At 45.3% G+C, this 25,406-nt stretch overlaps 1 protein-coding gene across 1 annotated transcript in view; it reads right to left on the reverse strand.

The window, feature by feature from the left end:
- Nucleotides 1–25,406, reverse strand: part of myo15b (myosin XVB) — a 461,255-nt gene that overhangs the window by 198,369 nt on the left and 237,480 nt on the right. Inside the window, exon 27 of the mRNA XM_078529125.1 lies at nt 16,936–16,993. Within this exon, the coding sequence (XP_078385251.1) occupies nt 16,936–16,993 (58 nt within the window). The remainder of the gene's footprint in view (nt 1–16,935; nt 16,994–25,406) is intronic.

A 25,406-nucleotide genomic window follows, 5' to 3' on the forward strand; every position in this document is an offset into this window, starting at 1 on the left:
CAGAGGTTATTGTGGAAAATAAAAGTTCATGGTGTAGGGGATAACATGTTGGCACAGATAGAAGATTGGCTGGCTAACAGGAAACAGAGTGGGCATAAATGGGTCTTCTTCTGGTTGGCAGGATGTAATGAGTGGTGTGCCACAGGGATCAGTGCTAGGGCCTCAACTTCTTAGTTTATATAAATGACTTGGAGGAAGGGACCGAAGGTATGGTTGCTAAATTTGCCGATGATACAAAGGTAGGTAGGAAAGTAGTTGTGAAGAGGACACAAGGAAGCTACAAAGGGATATAGGTAGGTTAAGTGAGTGGGCAAGGATCTGGGCAAATGGAGTATAATGTGAAAATGCGAAATTGTCCATTTTGACAGGAAGAATAAAAAAGAAGCATCTTTTCTAAATGGTGAGAGATTGCAGAGCTCTGAGTTGCTGAGGAATCTGGGCATCCTAGTGCATGAATTGCAAAGGGTTAGAATGTAGATACAGAAAATAATTAGGAAAGCTAATAGAATGTTATTGTTTATTGCAAGGGGAATTGAATACAAAAGTAGGAAGATTATGCTTCAGTTACGCAGGGAATTGGTAAGACCACATCTGGATTACTGTTTACAGTACTGGTCTCCTTATTTAGGGAAGGATGTAAATGCATTGGAAGCAGTTCGGGGAAGGCTTACCAGACTAATACCTGGAATGTGCAGGTTATCTTATGAGGAAAGGCTGGACAAGTTAGGCTCGTATCTGTTGGAGTTTCGAAGATTAAGAGGCAACTTGATTGCCCGCAGGGGTCTGTATTCAGGCTTCAAATTTTTACTATTTATATTAATGGTGTAGATGAGGGGAGCAAAGGCGTGGTAGCTAAATTTGCAGATGACACAAAGATAGGTAGGAAAGTTTCTGTGAAAAGGACATGAGGAGATTGCAGGCAGATATAGGTAGGTTGAGTGAGTGGGTAAGGATCTGGCAGATGGAGTATAATGTGGGAAAATGTGAAGTTGTTCACTCGGGCAGGAAGAATAATAAAAAGCAGAGTATTACTTAAACGGAGAACAGCTACAGAATTCCGAGTTGCAGAGATATCTAGGTGTTCTAGTGCATGAGTCACAATAAGTTAGTATGCAGGCACAGCAAGTAATTAATAAGGCCAATAGAATGTTATCCCTTATTACGAGAGCATTGGTGAGATCACATCTCGGATAGTGTGTGCAGTTTTGGTCTCCTTATTTAAGGAAGGATGTAAATGCATTGGAGGCAGTTCAGAGGAGGTTTACTAGATTGATACCTGGAATGAGTGGGTTGTCTTATGAGGAAAGGTTGGACAGGCTGGGCTTGTTTCCACTGGAGTTTAGAACAGTGAGGGGTGACTTGATTGAAGTATATAAGATCCTGAAAGGCCTTGACAAGGTGGACGTGGAAAGGATGTTTCCTCCTGTGGGTGAGTCCAGAACTAAGGGGCACTGTTTTAAAATTAGGGGTCGCCCTTATAGGACAGAGATGAGGAGAATTTTTTTCTCTCAGAGGGTCACACGACTTTGGTGGTGTCACTGAATATTTTTAAGGCAGAAGTAGATATATTCTTGTTAGGCAAGGGAATCAAAAGTTATCGGGGATAGATGGGAATGTGGAATTCAAAACACAAACTGATCAGCCACGATCTTATTGAACGGCGGAGCAGACACGAGGGGCCGAATGGTCTTCTTACGCTCCTATTTCGATTGATTGAACATATAAGATCCTGAGTGGCCTTGACAGGGTGGATGTGGAAAGGATGTTTGCTTTTGTGGGTGAATCTAGAACTAGGGGTCACTGTTCAAAAATAAGGGCCTGCCCATTTTAGACAGAAATGAGCATAAATGTTTCTCTCAGAGGGTCATGAGTCTTTGGAACTTACAAAGGAATTTGCCACTTCCTTGAAAGGCAGTGGAAGCAGAGTCTCTGAATATTTTTAGGGCAGAAGCTGATAGATTCTTGATAAACAAGGGGTTATCAAAGGTGGGCGGGAATATGGAGTTGAGATTACAAGCAGATCAGCCATGATCTTATTGAACAGCAGAGCAGGTTCAAGGAGCTGAGTCGCCTACTCCTGCTGCGAGTTCGTATGTTCATATATTTAACATTCCACACCCCAAATACAGGACATTCCACACCCCAAATACAGGACATTCCACACCCCAAATACAGGACATTCCACACCCCAAATACAGGACATTCCACACCCCAAATACAGGACATTCCACACCCCAAATACAGGACATTCCACACCCCAAATACAGGACATTCCACACCCCAAATACAGGACATTCCACACCCCAAATACAGGACATTCCACACCCCAAATACAGAACATTCCCCACCCCAAATACAGGACATTCCCCACCCCAAATACAGAACATTCCCCACCCCAAATACAGAACATTCCACACCCCAAATACAGGACATTCCACACCCCAAATACAGGACATTCCCCACCCCAAATAAGAACATTCCCCACCCCAAATAAGAACATTCCACACCTCAAGTACAGGACATTCCACACCCCAAATACAGGACATTCCACACCCCAAATACAGGACATTCCCCACCCCAAATACAGGACATTCCCCACCCCAAATAAGAACATTCCCCACCCCAAATACAGAACATTCCACACCCCAAATACAGAACATTCCCCACCCCAAATACAGGACATTCCCCACCCCAAATAAGAACATTCCCCACCCCAAATAAGAACATTCCACACCTCAAGTACAGGACATTCCACACCCCAAATACAGGACATTCCCCACCCCAAATACAGGACATTCCCCACCCCAAATAAGAACATTCCCCACCCCAAATACAGAACATTCCACACCCCAAATACAGAACATTCCCCACCCCAAATAAGAACATTCCCCACCCCAAATAAGAACATTCCACACCTCAAGTACAGGACATTCCACACCCCTAATACAGGACATTCCACACCCCAAATACAGGACATTCCCCACCCCAAATAAGAACATTCCACACCTCAAGTACAGAACATTCCACACCCCAAATACAGAACATTCCCCACCCCAAATACAGGACAATCCCCACCCCAAATAAGAACATTCCCCACCCCAAATAAGAACATTCCACACCTCAAGTACAGGACATTCCACACCCCTAATACAGGACATTCCACACCCCAAATACAGGACATTCCCCACCCCAAATAAGAACATTCCACACCTCAAGTACAGAACATTCCACACCCCAAATACAGAACATTCCCCACCCCAAATACAGAACATTCCACACCTCAAGTACAGGACATTCCACACCCCTAATACAGGACATTCCACACCCCAAATACAGGACATTCCCCACCCCAAATAAGAACATTCCACACCTCAAGTACAGAACATTCCACACCCCAAATACAGAACATTCCCCACCCCAAATACAGAACATTCCCCACCCCAAATACAGAACATTCCACACCCCAAATACAGGACATTCCCCACCCCAAATAAGAACATTCCCCACCCCAAATAAGAACATTCCACACCTCAAGTATAGAACATTCCACACCCCAATTACAGAACATTCCCCACCCCAAATACAGGACATTCCACACCCCAAATACAGGACATTCCACACCCCTAATACAGGACATTCCACACCCCAAATACAGGACATTCCCCACCCCAAATAAGAACATTCCACACCTCAAGTACAGAACATTCCACACCCCAAATACAGAACATTCCCCACCCCAAATACAGGACAATCCCCACCCCAAATAAGAACATTCCCCACCCCAAATAAGAACATTCCACACCTCAAGTACAGGACATTCCACACCCCTAATACAGGACATTCCACACCCCAAATACAGGACATTCCCCACCCCAAATAAGAACATTCCACACCTCAAGTACAGAACATTCCACACCCCAAATACAGAACATTCCCCACCCCAAATACAGGACATTCCACACCCCAAATACAGGACATTCCACACCCCTAATACAGGACATTCCACACCCCAAATACAGGACATTCCCCACCCCAAATAAGAACATTCCACACCTCAAGTACAGAACATTCCACACCCCAAATACAGAACATTCCCCACCCCAAATACAGGACAATCCCCACCCCAAATAAGAACATTCCCCACCCCAAATAAGAACATTCCACACCTCAAGTACAGGACATTCCACACCCCTAATACAGGACATTCCACACCCCAAATACAGGACATTCCCCACCCCAAATAAGAACATTCCACACCTCAAGTACAGAACATTCCACACCCCAAATACAGAACATTCCCCACCCCAAATACAGAACATTCCACACCTCAAGTACAGGACATTCCACACCCCTAATACAGGACATTCCACACCCCAAATACAGGACATTCCCCACCCCAAATAAGAACATTCCACACCTCAAGTACAGAACATTCCACACCCCAAATACAGAACATTCCCCACCCCAAATACAGAACATTCCCCACCCCAAATACAGAACATTCCACACCCCAAATACAGGACATTCCCCACCCCAAATAAGAACATTCCCCACCCCAAATAAGAACATTCCACACCTCAAGTATAGAACATTCCACACCCCAATTACAGAACATTCCCCACCCCAAATACAGGACATTCCACACCCCAAATACAGGACATTCCACACCCCTAATACAGGACATTCCACACCCCAAATACAGGACATTCCCCACCCCAAATAAGAACATTCCACACCTCAAGTACAGAACATTCCACACCCCAAATACAGAACATTCCACACCCCAAATACAGAACATTCCACACCCCAAATACAGAACATTCCCCACCCCAAATAAGAACATTCCCCACCCCAAATAAGAACATTCCACACCTCAAGTACAGAACATTCCACACCCCAATTACAGAACATTCCCCACCCCAAATACAGGACATTCCACACCCCAAATACAGGACATTCCACACCCCTAATACAGAACATTCCACACCCCAAATACAGAACATTCCCCACCCCAAATACAGAACATTCCCCACCCCAAATACAGAACATTCCACACCTCAAGTACAGAACATTCCCCACCCCAAATACAGAACATTCCCCACCCCAAATACAGAACATTCCACACCTCAAGTACAGAACATTCCACACCCCAAATTTAGAACATTCCACACCCCAAATACAGAACATTCCACACACCAAATACAAAACATTCCATACCCCAAATACAAAACATTCCACACCCCAAATACAAAACATTCCACACCCCAAATACAAAACATTCCACACCCCAAATACAAAACATTCCACACCCCAAATACAAAACATTCCACACCTCAAATACAGAACATTCCCCACCCCAAATAAGAATATTCCCCACCCCAGGTCATTCCAAGCCCAACAACAACAGTCAACACCAGGGAATCAACCCTGGTTCAGTGCAGAGTGCATTCACCAATTCATTATAAGGTCAGAAGTGGGTATGTTCATTGATGATCGCACAGTTCCATTTCCAACTCCTCAGATGCTGAAGTAGACCATGCCTATATGCAGCAAAACCTGGACAACATTTAGGCTGATAAGCTGCAAGTAACATTCATTCCAAACAAGTTCCAGGGCAATTACCATCACAAGCAAGTGAGAGCCTAACTAACCCCCTTGACTTTTAATTGCGTTATCACCAAATCCTCATATCAACCAACATCCTGTTGGTTACCATTGACGAGAAACTGAACTGGACCAGTCATATAAATATTGTGCCTACAAGAGCAAATCAGAGGCTGGAAATTCTGTGTTGATTAACTCACCTCGTGACTCTCCAAAGCCTGACCGCCATCTACAAAGGACAAGTCAGGAGTGTGATGGAAGACTCTCCAATTGCCTGGATGAGTGCAGCTCCAACAACACTTAAGAAACTTGACACCAACCAGGACAAAGCAGTCCTCTTGATTGGAACTCCATTTACCACCAGCATCCTGTGCCAGCAGTGTGTACCATATACCACATGCCCTACAGCAGCTCACCAAACCTTCTTCAACAGCACCATCCAAACCCGCAACCTCTAGCAGCTAGAAGGACAAAGGCAGCAGCAGTATGGGAACACCACCAACTGCAAGTTCCCATCCAAGCCACACACCATCCTGACTTGGAAACAAAATCTGCAACCCAACACATGAGCATTCAGGCTTGGCTAAGTGTAAAGTACCAAACAAGTGCCAGATTATGACCATCTCCAGCAAGACAATATCTAACAACCCACTCTTGACGATCAATGGCCTTACCATCGCCAAACACCCTACCCTCAGCATTCTGCACGTCATCATTAATCAGATATACATGTTAATCTTGCACGTAATAAAATATGCATGGCACATACAAACAAGCACATTCAGGTCATGGGCACTCAGTTGATTTTGCAGTGTGAACCCAAGTCAGCATCATTCATGGAAAGGTCAAACCCTAAAATAGATTCATAAAATGTTACTGTACAGACAGAAGCCATTCTACCCATCCAACCTATGTTGGCTCTCTGAACAAACCATCCACTTTGGCCCATTTCCCCCACATGTAATGGCCATTATTGTACATTGCTGTTTCAGTGTTAGTGTGTTGTGTATCACTATGACTTAATCAGTGCTGTGGCATGTTACAAAGTTATGCCTCAATACCATGAGCTTAGTGCCAGAGCCATTCATTAAATCGAACCCCATGACATTGACAGATAGCAGCAGGAATGAGTGAGGCTGGGTGTGACACATTTACTGCACTCTTACGATGCCATATGAAGGCAGCTATTCACACACATCATGTGTAACTAGATTATGGTAGGTTAGTACATCCTAATGATAGAGCACATGGGTTCGCTGTCCAGTCCTGATGGTGGGAGGCCGAGCCCATCTCAAGTGCCTGGCCTCCATTACCAGTGCACACGGGAGCTGAGCAGTGTGAGCGGGCAGCCAGCTTCAGCTCACCCACTTCCAGGCCAGCAAAATATTGGGTTGATCCAACTAGCAGGCAAGTCTGGGAGGAAGTGAGCCTTGTGGCTATGGGTTCATGGGGCAACAATGGCCGCATCATTCTTGGGGAGCCCAGAGATGCAGTCCTGCTCCTCCTGACCTCCCAAAAATGATTTGCTATTTACCTTCTATGGGATCTCTTCATCTTCACTGCCCAGTTTAAATGAGCACAGTTTCCATATCACACACTCTACCCAGCAGTCTCTCTAACTTGCTACGTAGAACCCCAATTGCCACACAGTGAGGAACTTCCTGCCCTATTCAGGTGATCGAGGATTGGGATGATAAATTCATTATAACTGCTCTACTGCCCTGTTTCCAGTGGGTGGGCCAAGTAAAAGTCAACCCTATTATTGTGAGTAACTCAATGTGTCCACATGCAGGAAACAAAAGTGCAGGATAATTGTTATGTTTCTTTGTGTTGGAGCCTAATTCTGTTAAACCAACCCGTTTACAACCTGCTGATTGTGGAGATGGGAAATACCTGGGGTGCAAGAAGAGAATGTGGGAAGATTTGAATACAGGTGAAATGGGCAGACACATGGAAGATGCAGTTTAATGCAGAGAAGTGTGAAATGATAAACTTTGGAGTCAAGAATGAGGAGAGACAATATAAACTAAATGATATAATTTTAAAGAGAGTGCAAGAACAAAAAGGTCTTGGGGCTTAAATACACAAATCTTTGAGGTTGCCAGAACAAGTTAATAAGGTTGTTAAAAAAACACAATGTGGTAATAGAGGTACACAGTACAAAAAGTAATGCTTTATAAATCGCTGGTTAGGCCTCAGTTGGACTATTGTGTTCAATTCTGGGCACCATATTTTAGGAAGAAAATGTTTTGGAGAGGGTGCTGAGGAAATTTACTAGAATAGTACCAAGGATGAGAGAATTCAGGCATGTGAAAAGACTGGAAAAGCTGAAGTTGTTCTGCTTGGAGCAGAGAAGGTTAAAAGGGGATTTAAGAGAGGTGTTCAAAATCAAGTAAATAAGGAGCAATTATTCCCATTGGTAAAAGTGTCAGTAACCAAAGGACACAGATTTAAGCTATATGATAGGAGAACCTGAGGGGAAGATGAGAAGATTTATGTGCAGTGAGTTGTTATAATCTGGAATACACTATCTGAAAGGGTGGTGGAAGCAGATTCAAAGATAATGTTCAAAAGAGAATTGGATAGATATTTGAAGGGGAAACATTTGAAGGCTATGATGAAAAGCATGGGAGTAGGACTAATTACATAGCTCTTTCAAACAACTTGCACTGGAATGATGGGCCAAATGACTTCTGCGTTGTATCATTCTATAGTTCTAACTTGGACTTCTGCAAACTGCAGGACGCAGCAGAGCTGTTGGGGAAAATTGTAAAAATATAAAGCATTTATCCATGAATCCTGTTTTGACTGCAACCTTGATCGAACCTGAACCTGTCACGAGCTCAAAGAGCACAATGCTTCCGGTACAATGTCTTTATTGGAACTGTATGTAACATGGCTGCTCCCAACCTGTGCCTCATGGCAGAGGTCACATGTAGACGGCAAGCCAGGTAGGACCTTTAGTAAATTATTGCATTTCAACCCAGACATCCCTCTTTTCATAATGAACAAAAGACAAATTTGCATGCACTATGATGTGTAACTGTGATGTTCTCATGCACTAACAAACTGTTCATTATTCTTGTCAGTCTCTACACATGCATTGCATACATAGTCGTTAAATCATGCAGGTCTCTTAATGGTACGTGTGCCTGTTGTCATTGACTGTTCGTCTGGGTGATGTTCCCTCCCTGGGAAATGTTGTTCCCATGGCACTTGTTGCCTTGGCAACTGTTGTTCTTTCATTTCTGTTGTTGGGGACTGGTGGACCTCTGAGCGTGATGGTCATTCTGTACTCTGTATTGCTGGTGAGATCCCATCTTTCTGCTTGGCCGCCTGCAGTGAAGGAACACTTCCCTAGTTGTTTGTATGTGCTTGAGGTTGCGCCAGTATATTTGGTCATTCACATCCACTGTGTACAATTGAGGTGATAACTGCTCCACACATGTCCCAAGCTGCCACATGGGCTGATTCCTGTTGAGAGCATTGAGAGTTTGTCCCCTGACTGGCTCTCCAATGCTCAACTCTTGCAGCGGTTTGGCAGTTCTTTCAAAATGAAATTTGGCTTTCTGCCGTTTCATCTTGATTTTTTTCACTCACATCTGTTACTACTACAGGCTTCAGAAGCTTTTTTGCTATTGGAAGAGTAGTTTGAGTGAGGCATGACATAGGACTGGACCACTTTCCATGCCATCAGTTGGTGTGTTTCTCCACTTAAGGATTGTCTTGTATATGTATGTTCTAGATTTGCTCGATTTCTCAATGATTCCTTTGGCGATTTTCACTGCCGTCTCAGCCTTTCCAGTTGACTGGGGATAGTGTAGAGATGATGTATAGTGTTGAATTTCCCAATGGCTGAATTCTTCACTCGTGAACTGAGGGCCATTGTCACTTATCACAATGTCTGGAATGCTATAACGACTGAAGTATGCTTTCAGGCATTCTACTATTTCACCAGTAGTCATTGAAGTCATCTGGTCTACCACCCAGTAGTCAGAATAGTAGTCTACGGTAATAAGATAATCAGTTCTTGCTAGAGTGAAGAGGTCTACTCCCAGCTTCAACGATGGTCTGTCTGGGGTGTCATGTGTCACTAATGGCTTGCTTAGCTTGGTACTTGTTAAAAGCACCGCACTGGCTGATGTGGTCCTGAATTTCATTGCTTATGTTTGGCCAGTAAAGCACGTCTCTTCCCTTCCTCAGATTCGACTCAATTTCTTGATGGCTTGCATGGATGCGCTTCAGCACCTCTCCTCTCATCACCGTGGGGATAATGACTCTATTTCTTTTGTACAAGATGCCATCTTGGGTTGTCAGTTCAATATGCTCTTGTGAACAAGGTGTGTCCTTGATGCTCTCAGGCCATCCTTTCATCACTACTTCTTGCAGCACTTGGCGAGTTGCATCCAGTTGGGTAGTTCGCTTAATTTGAGCAAGGTTTTGTCTGTCAGATGCAATGTCTCTGCTGGGTTGATGACTTCCAGAGCATGTTGAACTGCTGTTTTACATTAAATCTGTAAGATTTCACATCTTCTTGTAGCATCCTCAATTTTCTTCATAGGGAGTGCTGACATGCTGCTGAGAGCAGTAATGTACATCTGATTCCCTTGCTTGTATATCATGTCTAGATATCTCTGTAAACGAAGTAACATTCCTGGCAGATGCTTTGGAACAGATAGCAGCAGTTTGAGGAAAATGCTTTGAAGTGGCTTGTGGCTTGACTCCACTGTCACAATGTCTATCCCTGATGAAAATGCTCACAAGCAAAGACAATAGCCAGGCACTCTTTCTGGGTCTGAGTGTAGTGTCATTCAGTTTGCATTAACACCCTGGATGCAAATGTGACCGGTTTTCCTTGCTGCATTAGGATTGCTCCCAGACCTGTCTTGCTGGTGTCACACTGCAGGGCGACTTCATCATTGATATCATAGCGCTTCATCACTGGCATTGTCATCACTAGTTGTTTGATTTTAGTGAACACTGCTTCTTGTTCTGTTCCCCAATAACGCTGCACCTCCTTGGCAGTGAGCTTGCATAATGGTTCACACTCTGGAGACAAATTAGGCAAAAAAGTTTCTAAATACTTCACGAATCCAACAAATCAGTGCATTTCTTCCACATCTGTCAGTCGCTGCATCGCTGCTACAACTCTCACCTTGTCAGGATCTGGGTGAAAATCGTTTACTGTCAAGAACATGACTTCAGGCATCTTCAGGTGCAATCTTCACTTGTTCAGCTTCAGGTTCATCTGGCGAGCTCTCTCCAGCAGTTGTTGAGCATTCTGATCATGGTCCGCTATTGTTTCTTCCATTCTGTCTCCACATCCATAGTCTGTAAGGTCATCCACTATGGCTTCCACTCTGGGAAGATCACTGAATATCTCACACTGTCTGCAATGATACTCTTCTCAAGCCGTGGAAATGCCAGACGGCATGGACAACCATCTGTATCTTCTGAACAGCATCCAGAATGCCGTTAGAAAGCTGCTGCTTTTATCCAGCTTCACTTGCCAATACCCATCCTCTGCATCTAGGGTAGTAAAGATCTTTGCTTTGGCAAGTTATGGCAAAATTCCTTCGATGGCTGGCATGTGGTAGTGAGATTTCTTCAGCGCTTTATTTAAATCCTTTGGGTCTAAGCATACTCACAGCTTTCCAGGTTGTCTCACTGCTACCATGCTGCTAATCCAGGCTGTAGAAGTTGTTACTTGCTTGATTACTCCCCTCTTTTCCAGCTCTTCTATCTTGGTTTTTAGGCTGGACTTGAGGGCAGCTGGAACTAAACATAGAAACATAGAAAATAGGAGCAGGAGTAGGCCATTCGGCCCTTCGAGCCTGCTCCGCCATTCATTATGATCATGGCTGATCATCCAACTCAATAGCCTGCTCCCGCTTTCTCCCGCTATCCTTTGATCCCTTTCGCCCCAAGAGCTATATCTAACTCCTTCTTGAAAACATACAATGTTTTGGCCTCAACTACTTTATGTGGTAGCGAATTCCACAGGCTCACCATTCTCTGGGTGAAGAAATTTCTCCTCATCTCAGTCCTAAATGGTCTACCCCGTATCCTCAGACTGTGACCCCTGGTTCTGGACTCCCCCACCATCGGGATCATCCTTCCTGCAGCTACCCTGTCTAGTCCTGTTCAAGTTTTATAGGTTTCTATGAAATCCTCCCTCATTCTTCTGAACTCCAGCGAATATAATCCTAACCGACTCAATCTCTCCTCATATGTCAGTCCCGCCATCCCAGGAATCAGTCTGGTAAACCTTCGCTGCATTCCCTCTATAGCAAGAACATCCTTCCTCAGATAAGGAGACCAAAACTACACACAGTATTCCCGGTGTGGTCTTACCAAGGCCCTGTACAATTGCAGCAAGATATCCCTGTTCCTGTACTCGCATCCTCTCTCTATGAAGGCCAACATATCTTTTGCCTTCTTTACCACCTGCTGCACCTGCATGCTTACCTTCAGCGACTGGTGTACAAGGACACCCAGGTCTCGTTGCATATTCCCCTCCCTCAATTTATAGCCATTCAGATAATAATCTGCCTTCCTGTTTTTGCTACCAAAATGGATAATCTCACATTTATCCACATTATACTGCATCTGCCATGCATTTTCCCACTCACTCGGCTTGTCCAAATCACACTGAAGCATCTCTGCATTTTCCTCACAGCTCACTCACCCTCCCACCCAGCTTTGTATCATCTGTAAATTTGGAGATATTACATTTGGCTCCCTCATCTAAATCATTAATATATATTGTGAATAGCTGGGGTCCCAGCACCGATCCCTGTGGTACCCCACTAGTCACTGCCTGCCATTCGGAAAAAGACCCGTTTATTCCTACTTTTTGTTTCCTGTCTGCCAACCAGTTTTCTATCCATCTCTATACACTACCCCCAATCCCATGCGCTTTAATTTTACAGGCTAATCTTAGTGGGACTTTGTCGAAAGCCTTCTGAAAGTCCAAATAAGCCACATCCACTGGCTCCCCCTCATCAACTCTGCTAGTTACATCCTCGAAAAAGTCCAGTAGATTTGTCAAGCATGATTTCCCTTTCGTAAATCCATGCTGACTCTGTCCGATTCTGCCACTGTTTTCCAAGTGCTCAGCTATTAAATCTTTTACAATGGACTCGAGAATTTTCCCCACTACCGACGTCAGGCTGACTGTTTTCTCTCTACCTCCCTTTTGAAATGGTGGGGTTAAATTAGCTACCCTCCAATCTGTTGGAACTGTTCCAGAGTCTATAGAATATCGGAAGATGACCACCAATGCATCCACTATTTCTAGGGCACTTCCTTAAGTACTCTGGGGTGTAGATTATCAGGCTCTGGGGATTTATCAGCCTTCAATCCCATTAATTTCGCCAACACCATTTCCCTACTAATACTGATTTATTAATACTGAACTCTTCTTGGTAGATGCCGAATTGGTCTTACACTCTCATCCACTTCGAGATGATATTCACCAGGAAGACTTCCAAACCCTGTAAACACATCTTTGTACTCCCCTGGGATCTGTTCAGCTGTCAATGGTTTAATGGTATAGAGGGCACAGATTTAAAGAGATTTGTAAAAGAAGCAAATGTGACGTGAGAAATTTTTTTTTCACACAATGAGTGGTTCGGGTCTGGAATGTACTGCCTGGAAGTGTGGTGGAGGCAGGTTCAATTGAGGCATTCAAGAGGGCACTGGATGATTATTTGAATAGAAACAATGTGCAGGGGTGCGAGGAAAAAGCAGGGCAATGGAACTAGGTCGTAATGCTTATTTGGGAAGCCGGAGCAGACACGATGGGCCGAATAGCCTCTTTCTGCATCATAAAATTCTGTGATTCCTTGAATAGGGGTGTTACATTTGCAGTTTTTTAATCTACTGGGACCTTTCCAGAATCTAGGGAATTTTGGAAGATTAAAACCAATGTCTCCATTCCCACCGCTCTCTGGGTAAAGAAGTTTCTCTTGATTCCCTATTAGATTTATCACTGACCAGCTTAGGTCTATGGCCCCTAGTTCTGGTTATACCAACAAGTGGAGACATCTTCTGTACATCCACCCTGTCAAATCCCTTCATAATTATAAAGACCTCTAACAGGTCACCCCTCAGCCTTCTTTTCTCAAGAAAAGAGCTCTAGTCTGCTTAGCCCTTCTGGTAGTTATAGCCTATCAGTACTGGGATTTAGGCAGCTCTTAAAGTAGATGGGGTAAATGTTTCCTTTGCAGGCTACTTTAAACAAGGTGAGATAAAGGGACAACCAGTTTTACAACCCTGCCTACTGAATTCATCAGAAATAAAAATGGGGAGAGATGTAAAAAGGGCTGTTGACTCGCTGTCACCGGGTTTTACAACATTGTATGAAGCCATGATCTACCTCATTTCCATGTAAACTAAAGTACAACTGACTTATACCTGAAAATAAAGATTGCAAGAGCAGCAACGAGAGGGTGGGGGAGGCTTTCATCTGCACACAGGAAATGTGCTCCCAATAGGCAGCTCGTCAATGTAGAATCAGGCAGTGCCTTAACTCTAACCTAATGTTACATTTATTTGCAGAGTGAAACATTACAAGCAGACGCCTCCTAATTCAACCACGCCACATTTTCAATAGAATGAGGATGAAGGTATGGAACTCGGGGAGAGAGTCTGCGAGGTTCTTGAGCAAATTGATATAGGGAGTGACAAGGTATTGGAGGTATTGGCAGGCTTAAAAATGGACAAATCTCCAGGTCCGGAAGATTTGTGTCCCAGACTGCTGAGGGAGGCAAGGCAGGAGATCGCCTTGAGATCTGACCCAAATTTTTAATTCCTCTCTGGCCATGGGGGAGGTGCCAGAGGACTGGAGAACAGATAATGTGGTTCCGCTATTTGAGAGGGGTTGTCGAGATAAGCCAGGGAAGTACAGGCCAGTGAGTCTCACGTCAGTGGTAGGGAAACTATTGGAGAAAATTCTGAAGGAGAGAATCTATCTCCACTAGGAGAGGCATGGTTTGATCAGGGATAATCAGCATGGCTTTGTCAGAGGGAGGTCATGCCTAACAAATTTGATTTAATTTTTTAAGGAGTTGCCCAGGTGTGTAGATGAGGGTAGTGCAGTTGATGTAGTTTATATGGATTTCAGCAAAGCCTTTGACAAGGTCCCACATGGGAGACTTATAAAGAAGGCAAATGCACATGGGATACAAGGTAATTTGATAAGGTGGATTTAAAATTGGCTTAGTTGTAGGAGGCAGAGGGTGATGACAGAAGGATGCTTTAGTGACTGGAAGCCAGTGTCCAGTGGCATACCACAGGGATCTGTGCTGGGTCCCCTATGATTTCTCATTTATATAAACAACATAGATGACTATGTGTGGGGTAGGATTAGTAAGTTTGCGGATGACACAGAGATTGGCCGGGTGGTTAACGGTGAGGTTGAGTGTCTTGGGCTACAGGAAGATATAGACGGTATGGTCAAATGGGCAGATAAGTGGCAGATGGAATTTAACCCTGAAAAGTGTGAGGTGATACACTTTGGAAGGGGTAATTTGACAAGGAAATATTCAATGAACGGCTAGGAAGTTCTGAGGAACAAAGGGACCTTGGCGTGTGTGTCCATAGATCTCTGAAGGCAGAGGGGCATGTTAGTGGGGTGGTGAAAAAGGCATATGGGACACTTGCCTTTATCAATCAAGGCATAGATTACAAAAGTAGAGAGGTCCAGTTGGAGTTGTATAGAACCTTGGTGAGGCCACAGCTGGAGTACTGTGTGCAGTTCTGGTCGCCACATTATAGGAAGGATGTGATTGCACTGGAGAGGGTGCAGAGGAGATTCACCAGGATGTTGCCTGGGATGAAACATTTAAGTTATGAAGAGAGATTGGATGACTTGGGTTGTTTTCGTTGGAGCAGAGAGGACTGAGAGGCGGCCTGATTGAGGTGTACAAGATTATGAGGGGCATGGACAGGGTGGATAGGGAGCAGCTGTTCCCCTTAATTGAAGGGTCAGTCACGAGGGGGCATAAGTTCAAGATGAGGGGCAGGAGGTTTAGGGGGATGTGAGGAAACACTTTTTTACCCAGAAGGTGGTGACGGACTGGAATGCACTGCCTGGAAGGGTGGTAAAGGCGGGTTGCCTCACATCCTTTAAAAAGTACCTGGATGAGCACATGGCACGTCATAACATTCAAGGCTATGGGTCAAGTGCTGGTAAATGTGATTAGGTAGGTAGGTCAGGTGTTTCTCATGTGTCACTGCAGATTTGATGGGCCAAAGGGCCTCTTCTGCACTGAGATTCTGTGAGTGTCCCATTATATCTGCTCAAGTGAACCCCTAATTAATGCCCTCCACTTGCATATAATGAAACACAGTTAATGTACAATTAATGTACAAGTCCACCTGGAAACTGTAAATGGATGTTAAAGCTGTAAGTCAGTGAAACTAGCAGCCATTTTACTTTCCCAGAAGGTAAGAAACAGTAGAAACTGGGAAATAAGAATACTGGTCTGAACTAATCTTGTATACCTTAAAATGGAACACCAGTAAAAGCTGGGAAATAAGAGTATTGGTCCGAACTGTTTTTTCCATCTGGGTTGGTTCTGTGAGCATCTCATTTCGTAACGATGTAGTGACAAAATGGAAATCATTTTGGAATGGAAAAACTATTGAGCACTGAAATTAACCTCTTTCATCATGTTTCTTGATTTCTTACCCTCCCTCTTTATACATAACCTAGAAATTCATGCACTATTTCCACCCTCACCCAAATGGAAAATAGAAATCATCCCCATCAGGTCAAAGGACGAACAAGAGGGTCATAAAAACCTGAGAGAGGGATGCAGAGGCCATTTCTGGGTGCACAGTGGGAATAGTCTACACGCTGCATTGGCAAGACCCAGGGCACAGCCATTACCGGGTCATTGATGTGGTAGCCATCGAGGGCGAGGGTGGAAATAGTGCATGAATTTCTAGGCTATGTACAAAGAGAGAGGGTAAGAAATCAAGAAATGATGAGAGAGGTTAATTTCAGTGCCCAATAGTTCTCATTTTTGGTCTCATTAAGCAGTTCTGAGGCCGACTCCCTTACTGGTGACCCAGCCTCAGAGATGAATATACCTACGGCACCGGAGTGGCTTTACTATTTCCCGTAACAGTCGTCTTTGCCTAGTTAGTATCGCTGAACTGTGATCAGTTTCTGTCCTAGGAATCAAACCGAAACTTCACCAAATATAATCCTCATAGTGAGCATCAAGAGGCATCATAACCATAAATAAATGCTCCTCCAATCACTAATGAAAGAGAAGTTTACAAATCTCTCCAAATGGTGCACACAGCATTCTCACTTACTTTCAGCAAGCTGTAAGAGAGCAGCGAGCTCAGCTGGAATCTCAAGCGAACCAACATCCTGCAGAGAGATAAAGAAAGACATTAATTAAGATGCTGGCAAGGTAGGTGTGTGTGCATGCGTGTGTATGCAGATAGGTGTGTGTGTTTGAGAGTGAGAGAGAGAGAGAGTGAGGTGAGCGCGTGTGCATGTGTGTGAATGAGAATGGTGAGCGTGTGTGTGTGTGTGTGTGTGTATGAGTATGTTTGTGTGTTTGTATTGGTGTGTGTGCATTGTTTGTTTGTGTGTGTGTGTCTGTGTTGGCCTGTGTGTGCTGGTGTGTATGCACAGTATCATAGAATCTTCACAGTGCAGGAGGAGGCCATTCAGCCCATCGAGTCTGCACTGGCTCGCTGAAAGAGCATTCTACCTAATCCCACTCTGCTGCCTTATCCCTGCAACCTTGCACATTATTTCTTTTCAGGTAGCAATCCAATTTCATTTTGAATACCTTGATCGAACCTGCCTCCACCACCTTTCAGGGAGTTTGTTCCAGGCTCCAACCACCCTCAGGGTGAAAAATCTTTTCCTCACATTACATTTACTACTTTTGCCAATTATTGTAATTCTGTGACCTCTGGTTCTAGATGTTCTCTTGAGTAGGAACAGTTTCTCACTATTTACCCTGTCAATACCCCTCAGGATTTTGAATACCTCTATCAAGTCTCCTCTCAGCCTTCTTCTCTCCAATCTATCCTCATAGCTACAGTTCTTCATCCCGGGAATCATTCTTGTGAATCTCTGTACTTTTTCACATCCTTCCTCAAATATAGCACCCAGAACTGGATGCAGTACTCCAGGTGAGGCCAAACTAGTGTCTTCTACAAGTTCAACATGATCTCCTTACTCTTGTACTCAATGCCCCAATATTAAACCTTGGATACCATATGTGTTTGTGTGTTGGTGTGTGCGTGTGCATGTGTGGAGGTGTGGGGTGCGTGCGTGCGCGTGTTGGGGTGCATGCGTGTGTATGCGTGTTGGTGTGTGTGCATGTGTGTGCGTTGGGGTGCGTGCGTACGCATTGGGGTGCATGCGTGTGCGTTGAGGCGGATGCGTGTGCGTTGAGGGGTGTGCGTGTGCATTGGGGTGCATTCGTGTGCATTGGGGTGTGTGCGTGTGCGTTGAGAGGCGTACGTGTGCGTTGGGGTGCGTGCGTTTGTGCATTTGTGCGCAGGTGCACGTGTGCGTGTTGGGGTGTCTGTATGTATTGTTATTGTCACCAAACTAGTAATCCGTGTGTGTCTGTGTGTGCGTGTGTGTGAGAGAGAGAGAGGGGTAAGCACGTGTGTGTGTGTGTTGGTTTGCGTGTGTGTGTATGTTGGGGTGTGTAATCGTGTGCGTGTGTGTGTGTATGTGTGTGTGTATCTGTTGGCATCTGTGTTAGTGTGTGTGTGTGTGTGTCGCTGTGTATGTTGGTGTGTGCGTGTGTGTGTGTGTGTTGGGGTGTGTGTGTGTTCGGGTGCGCGTGTGTGTGTCTGTGTGAGAGAGTGTTTGTTGGGGGGCATTGTGTGTGTGGGCGTAGGCGTGTATGTTGGATTGTGTGTTGGTGTGCACGGGTATGTTGGAGTGTGTATTGGAGCGTGTGTGTGTGTGGGACGGGTGTGTGTGTATGTGTGTTGGGGGGGTGTGTATGTTGTGAGGGCGTGTGTACATTGGGGGTGTGTGTATGTTGTGGGGGGGTGTGTATGTTGGAGGGGTGTGTGTGTATTTTGAGATTGTGTGTGTGTATTTTGAAGTTGTGTGTGTGTATTTTGAGGTTGTGTGTGTGTGTTGGGTGTGTGTGTGTGTTTGGGTGCGTGCATGTGTTGGGGTGCGTGCATGTGTTAGGGTGCATGCAGGTGCATTGGGGTGTGTGCATGTGCGTTGAAGTGCGAGCGTGTGCGGTGAGGTAGGTGCGTGCGTGTGCGGTGAGGTGCGTGCGAGTGTGCATGTGTGTGCAGGTGCACTTGTGTGTGTTGGGGTGTCTGTATGTATTGGTATTGTCATCGAACTAGTAATCCGCGTGTATATGTGTGCATGTGTGTGTGAGAGAGAAGAGAGAGAGAGACAGAGAGGGCTGAGCACGTGTGTGTGTGTTGCTTTGTGTGTGTATTTGTGTATATTTGTTAGTATATGTGTGCACGTATATTGGGGTGCGTGCGTATGCATGTATGTATATCGGGGGTGTGTGCATGTGTGTGTATATTGGGGGGGTGTGCATTTGTGTGTGCATATATTGGCAGGAGTTGTGTGTATATCAGGGCTGTGTATGTGTATATTGGAGTGTGTGTGTGTATATTGGGGTGTATGCGTGTGTGTGTGCATACTGAGGGTGTGTGTATATGTGTGTGCATATTGGGGGGGTGTGTGTGTGTATGTATATTGGGGGGTGGGGGTGTGTGTGTATCTTGGGGGGTGTGCATGTGTGTGTGTATATTTGGGCTGTGTGCACGCATGTGTATATTGGAGGTTTGCGCATGTGTATATTCGGGGTTTGTGTGTGTGTGTTTATATTGGTTGTGTGTATTGGAGTGTGTGTGCGCATGTGTGTATGTATATTAGGGGTGTGTGCACACGTGCGTATGTATATTGTGGGGGGGGTGTGACAGTGTGTGCGCGTATATATTGGGGGGGTGTGTATATTGGAGGTGTGTGCAGTGTCTGTCTGAATATTGGGCATATGTGTGTGTGTGTATTGTGGGTGTGTGCATGTGTGTATATTGGTGAGTGTGTGCGTGTATGTGTATATTGGGGGGTGTGTGTATATTGGAGGTGTGCAGTGTGTGTCTGTATATTGGGCGTGTGTATGTGTGTATATTGTGGGTATGTGCGGGTGTGTATATTGTGGGTGTGTGCATGTGTGTATATTCGGGGGGTGTGCGTGTATGTGTGTACATTGGGGATGTGCGTGTATATTGGGGTGGGTGTGTGTGTGTATTGGGGGTGTGTGCGTGTATGTGTACATTGGGGTGTGTGCATGTATGTGTGTACATATTGCGTGTGGGTATGTGTTGCGATGCATGTGTGTGGATGTGTGTTGGGGTGCACGTGTGCATGTGAGTGTGTGTTGCAGTGCGTTTGTATGGGGCAGGTGTGTGTTGGTCTGTGTGTGTGTTGGTGTGTACACGTTGGTGTGTGTGTGTGCTGGGGTGTGTTGGGGTGCATGTGTGTGTGGGTGTGTTGGGGTGCATGTGTGCAGGTGTGTGTTGTGGTGCGTGTGTGTTGGAGTGTGTGTGTGCATATTGGGGGTGTGTGCGTGTGTGTATGTATGTCTCAGAGGTGTTTGCAATGTGTGTCTGTATTTTTGACGTGTGTGCGTGTATGTGTGTATATTGGGCGTGTGTGTGTGTATATTGTGGGTGTGTGCGTGTGTGTATATTGTGGGTGTGTGCATGTGTGTATATTCAGGGGGTGTGCGTGTATTTGTGTACATTGGGGATGAGCGTGTATATTGGGGGTGTGTGTATGTATGTGTGTACATTGGAGTGTGTGCATGTATGTGTGTACATATTGTGTGTGGGTATGTGTTGCGATGCATGTGTGTGGGCGTGTGTTGGAGTGCATGTGTGCATGTGGGTGTGTGTTGCAGTGCGTTTGTATAGTGCGTGTGTGTGTTGGTCTGTGTGTGTGTTGGTGTGTACACGTTGGTGTGTGTATGTGCTGGGGTGTGTTGGGGTGCATGTGTGTGTGGGTGTGTTGTGGTGTGTGTGTATATTGGAGCGTGTGTGTGCATATTGGGGGTGTGTGCGTGTGTGTATGTATGTCTCGGAGGTGTGTGCAGTGTGTGTCTGTATTTTTGACGTGTGTGCGTGTACGTGTGTATATTGGGGGTGTGTGCACACAAGTGTGTGTGTGTATGTATGTATTGGGCGTGTGTGCGTATATTGGGGGTGTGTGCGTGTGTGTGTATATTGGGGGTGTGTGCGTGTATGTGTGTATATTGGGGGTGTGTGCACGCAAATGTGTGTGTATGTATGTATTGGGCGTGTGTGTGTACATTGGGGGTGTGTGCGTGTGTGTGTATATTGGGGGTGTGTGCGTGTATGTGTGTATATTGAGGTGTGTGCATGTATGTGTGTGCATATTGTGTGTGGGTATGTGTTGCGATGCATGTGTGTGGGCATGTATTGGGGTGCATGTGTGTATGTGGGTGTGTGTTACAGTGCATTTTCATGGGGCTTGTGTGTTGGTCTGTGTGTGTGTTGGTGTGTACACGTTGGTGTGTGCGTGTGTGTGCTGGGGTGTGTTGGGCTGCATGTATGTGTTGGGTTTCATGTGTGTGTTGGGTGTGTGTGTGTGTGTGTGTGTGTGTTGGGGTGCATGTGTGTGGGTGTATTGGGGTACATGTGTGTAGCTGTGTGTTGTGTGTGTGTGTATATTGGGGGTGTGTGTGTGTGTATGTATATTGGGGGTGTGCGTGTGTGTGTGTGTGTATATTGGGGGGGTATGCATTTGTGTGTATGTATATTGGGGGGATTGTGTGTATTTGGGGCTGTGCGTGTGTATATTGGAGTGTGTGTGTGCATATTGGGGGGTGTGCATGTGTGTGTATATTGGTGGGGGGGGGGTGCATTTGTGTGTGCATATATTGGCAGGAGTTGTGTGTATATTGGGGCTGTGTGTGTGTATATTGGGGTATATGCGTGTGTGTGTGCATACTGGGGGTGTGTGTATATGTGTGTGCATATTGGGGGTGTGTGTGTGTGTATGTATATTGGGGGGTGTGCGTGTGTGTGTATCTTGGGGGGATGTGCATGTGTGTGTGTATATTCGGGCTGTATGCGCCCGTGTGTATATTGGAGGTTTGCGCATGTGTATATTGGGGGTTTGTGTGTGTGTGTGTTTATATTGGGTGTGTGTATTGGAGTGTGTGTGCGCATGTGTGTATGTATATTGGGGGTGTGTGCGCATGTGCGTATGTATATTGTGGGGGGGGGGGTGCAACTGTGTGTGCGCGTATATATTGGGGGGGTGTATATTGGAGGTGTGTGCAGTGTCTGTCTGAATATTGGGCATATGTGTGTGTGTGTATTGTGGGTGTGTGCATGTGTGTATTGTGGATGTGTGTATATTGGTGAGTGTGTGCATGTATGTGTATATTGGGGGGGTGTGTGTATATTGGAGGTGTGTGCAGTGTGTGTCTGTATATTGGGCGTGTGTGTGTGTATATTGTGGGTATGTGCGGGTGTGTATATTGTGGGTGTGTGCATGTGTGTATATTCGGGGGGTGTGTGTGTATGTGTGTACATTGGGGATGTACGTGTATATTGGGGGTGGATGTGTGTGTGTGTGTATTAGGGGTGTGTGCGTGTATGTGTACATTGGGGTGTGTGCATGTATGTTTGTACATATTGTGTGTGGGTATGTGTTGCGATGCATGTGTGTGGGCGGGTGTTGGGGTGCATGTGAGTGTGTGTTGCAGTGCGTTTGTATGGGGCAGGTGTGTGTTGGTCTGTGTGTGTGTTGGTGTGTACATGTTGGTGTGTGTGTGTGTTGGGGTGCATGTGTGTGGGTGTCTTGGGGTGCATGTGTGCAGGTGTGTGTTGCGGTGCGTGTGTGTGTTGGAGTGTGTGAGTGCATATTGGGGGTGTGTGCGTGTGTGTATGTATGTCTCAGAGGTGTTTGCAGTGTGTGTCTGTATTTTTGACGTGTGTGCGTGTATGTGTGTATATTGTGGGTGCGTGTGTGTGTGTATATTGTGGGTGTGTGCATGTGTGTATATTCGGGGGGTGTGCGTGTAAGTGTGTACATTGGGAATGAGCGTGTATATTGGGGGTGTGTGTGTGTGTGTACATTGGGGTGTGTGCATGTATGTATGTACATATTGTGTGTGGGTATGTGTTGCGATGCATGTGTGTGGGCGTGTGTTGGGGCGCATGTGGGTGTGTGTTGCAGTGCGTTTGTATGGTGCGCGTGTGTGTTGGTCTGTGTGTGTGTTGGTGTGTACACGTTGGTGTGTGTATGTGCTGGGGTGTGTTGGGGTGCATGTGTGTGTGGGTGTGTTGTGGTGCGTGTGTATATTGGAGCGTGTGTGTGCATATTGGGGGTGTGTGCGTGTGTGTATGTATGTCTCGGAGGTGTGTGCAGTGTGTGTCTGTATTTTTGACGTGTGTGCGTGTATGTGTGTATATTGGGGGTGTGTGCGCACAAGTGTGTGTATGTATGTATGTATTGGGCGTCTGTGCATATATTGGGTGTGTGTGCGTGTATGTGTGTATATTGAGGTGTGTGCATGTATGTGTGTGGATATTGTGTGTGGGTATGTGTTGTGATGCATGTGTGTGGGCATGTATTGGGGTGCATGTGTGTATGTGGGTGTGTGTTGCAGTGCGTTTGCATGGGGCATGTGTGTTGGTCTGTGTGTGTGTTGGTTTGTACACGTTGGTGTGTGCGTGTGTGTGCTGGGGTGTGTTGGGCTGCATGTATGTGTTGGGTTTCATGTGTGTGTTGGGGGTGTGTGTGTGTTGGGGTGCATGTGTGTGGGTGTATTGGGGTGTGTGTGTGTAGGTGTGTGTGTGTGTGTATTGGGGGTGTGTGTGTGTGTATGTATATTGGGGGTGTGTGCATTTGTGTGTATGTATATTGGGGGGGATTGTGTGTATATTGGGGCTGTGCGTGTGTATATTGGAGTGTGTGTATGTGTATTGGGGTGTGTGTGTGCATATTGGGGGGTGTGCATGTGTGTGTATATTCGGGCTGTGTGCGCATGTGTGTATATTGGGCATTTGTGCCCGTGTATATTGGGAGTTTGTGCATGTGTGTGTGTATATTGGGGGTTTGTGCATGCGCGTGCATGTATGTGTATGTCTATATTGGGGGTGTGTGTGTATTGGAGTGTGTATGTGTATATCGGAGGTGTGCGCACGTGTGTGTGTATATTGGGGGTGTGTGTGTATGTATGTATATTGGGGGTGTGTGCATCTGTGTATGTGTATTGGGGTGTGTGTGTATATTGGAGTGTGTGCGTGCGTGTGTGTATACTGGGGTGTGTGCGTGCATGTGTGTATACTGGGGTGTGTGTGTGCGTGTGTGAATATTGGGGTGTGTGCATGTATGTGTGTATATCGGGGGGATGTGCATGTATGTGTGTACATTGGGGGGGGGTGTGTGTATATACATTGGAGTGTGTGTGTACATTGGAGTGTGTGGGTGTACATTGGAGAGTGTGTGTGTGCGTGTGTATATATATTGGGGGGGTGCATGTGTGTGCGCATTTGTATTGGGGTTGTGTGTGCGTATATTGGGGGGGGGGTGTGTGTGTGTGTGTGTGTGTATATTGGGGTGTGTGTGTATATATTGGAGTGTGTATGCATGTGTGTGTATATTGGGGTGTGTGCGCATGTGTGTGGTATATTGGGGATGTGTGCACATGTGTGTGTATATTGCGGGTGTGCGTGCATGTGTGTGTATATTGGGGGTGTGCATGCGTATGTGTGTGTATTGGGGACGTACATGAGAGATGGCTAATACAGGGAGGATGATATTATATTTGGATCTATTAATTACCGATTGAGATTGCGCTGACAGTTAACACCAATGGTTAATGGTGACTGAATCAGTAAAATTCTCTTTTTAATTACACTTGATTTCAGGATTTTCACCAGCATTATGGAGATGGCATGACAAACTGCATCTTTATTAACCGTTGATAATGGCAAATCAGCATCGTTACTGAGAACTTACCGGAAAGTTTTATAGGGTAAGTTTTGCAAAGTGAGACTACCACTGTGGAGCCTCATTCAATGACAGCATGAGGCACTGTCAACCTGCCCAACTCCTGGCAATCCCATTTATCTGACCAATGTACTGACCTACATGGCACGGCTGATTTCCAAATCCATGCTCCACAGTGAGAGCCTTGTAAAACTGACCCTGATATATCAAATAGCCAACCTCACATTACATTGCTCACAGATACAAGGAAAATCATCATTGTTTCTCTGCCTGCCTCCTACTTTATTTTTAAAATCTTTATTTCTGTTTATCTACCATTATTCCCAACTCTTGCTGAGTCTCTTTGTATCTCTGTCTCTCTGTTTGTCTCTGTTAAGAAGTTCACCATTTAGCAAACACTTTCTTTTCTTTCTTTTGTTCTGTTTTTTGTTCCCAAAAATTGTACAACCTCTCATTCTCTGCATTAAACTTTATCTCCCAGCTACCTACCCACGTCACCAATCTGTTTTTGTCCTCCTGAAATCGGCTACATTCTTCCATAGTTTGGAACATGCCTAATTTGATAAGAAAAGCTTCAATATCATTCTCCTTGTGTTTGAATCCTTTTTATAAATGGATTATAAATAAATAAAGAAATCCTGGTTCAGGTCAAAGGACACACCCATAACTTCATCCTGACAATCTGAAAAAAATACTACTCTGTGCTCTCTTCCTCTGAGTCATCTTTCCATCAATGCAGCTCTGTTCCCTGTAATACCATGTGCTTTAATTTGTTCAACAA

Source organism: Cetorhinus maximus, chromosome 24 (assembly GCF_964194155.1).
Source record: "Cetorhinus maximus chromosome 24, sCetMax3.hap1.1, whole genome shotgun sequence".
In the NCBI taxonomy this organism is placed as follows: domain Eukaryota; kingdom Metazoa; phylum Chordata; class Chondrichthyes; order Lamniformes; family Cetorhinidae; genus Cetorhinus; species Cetorhinus maximus.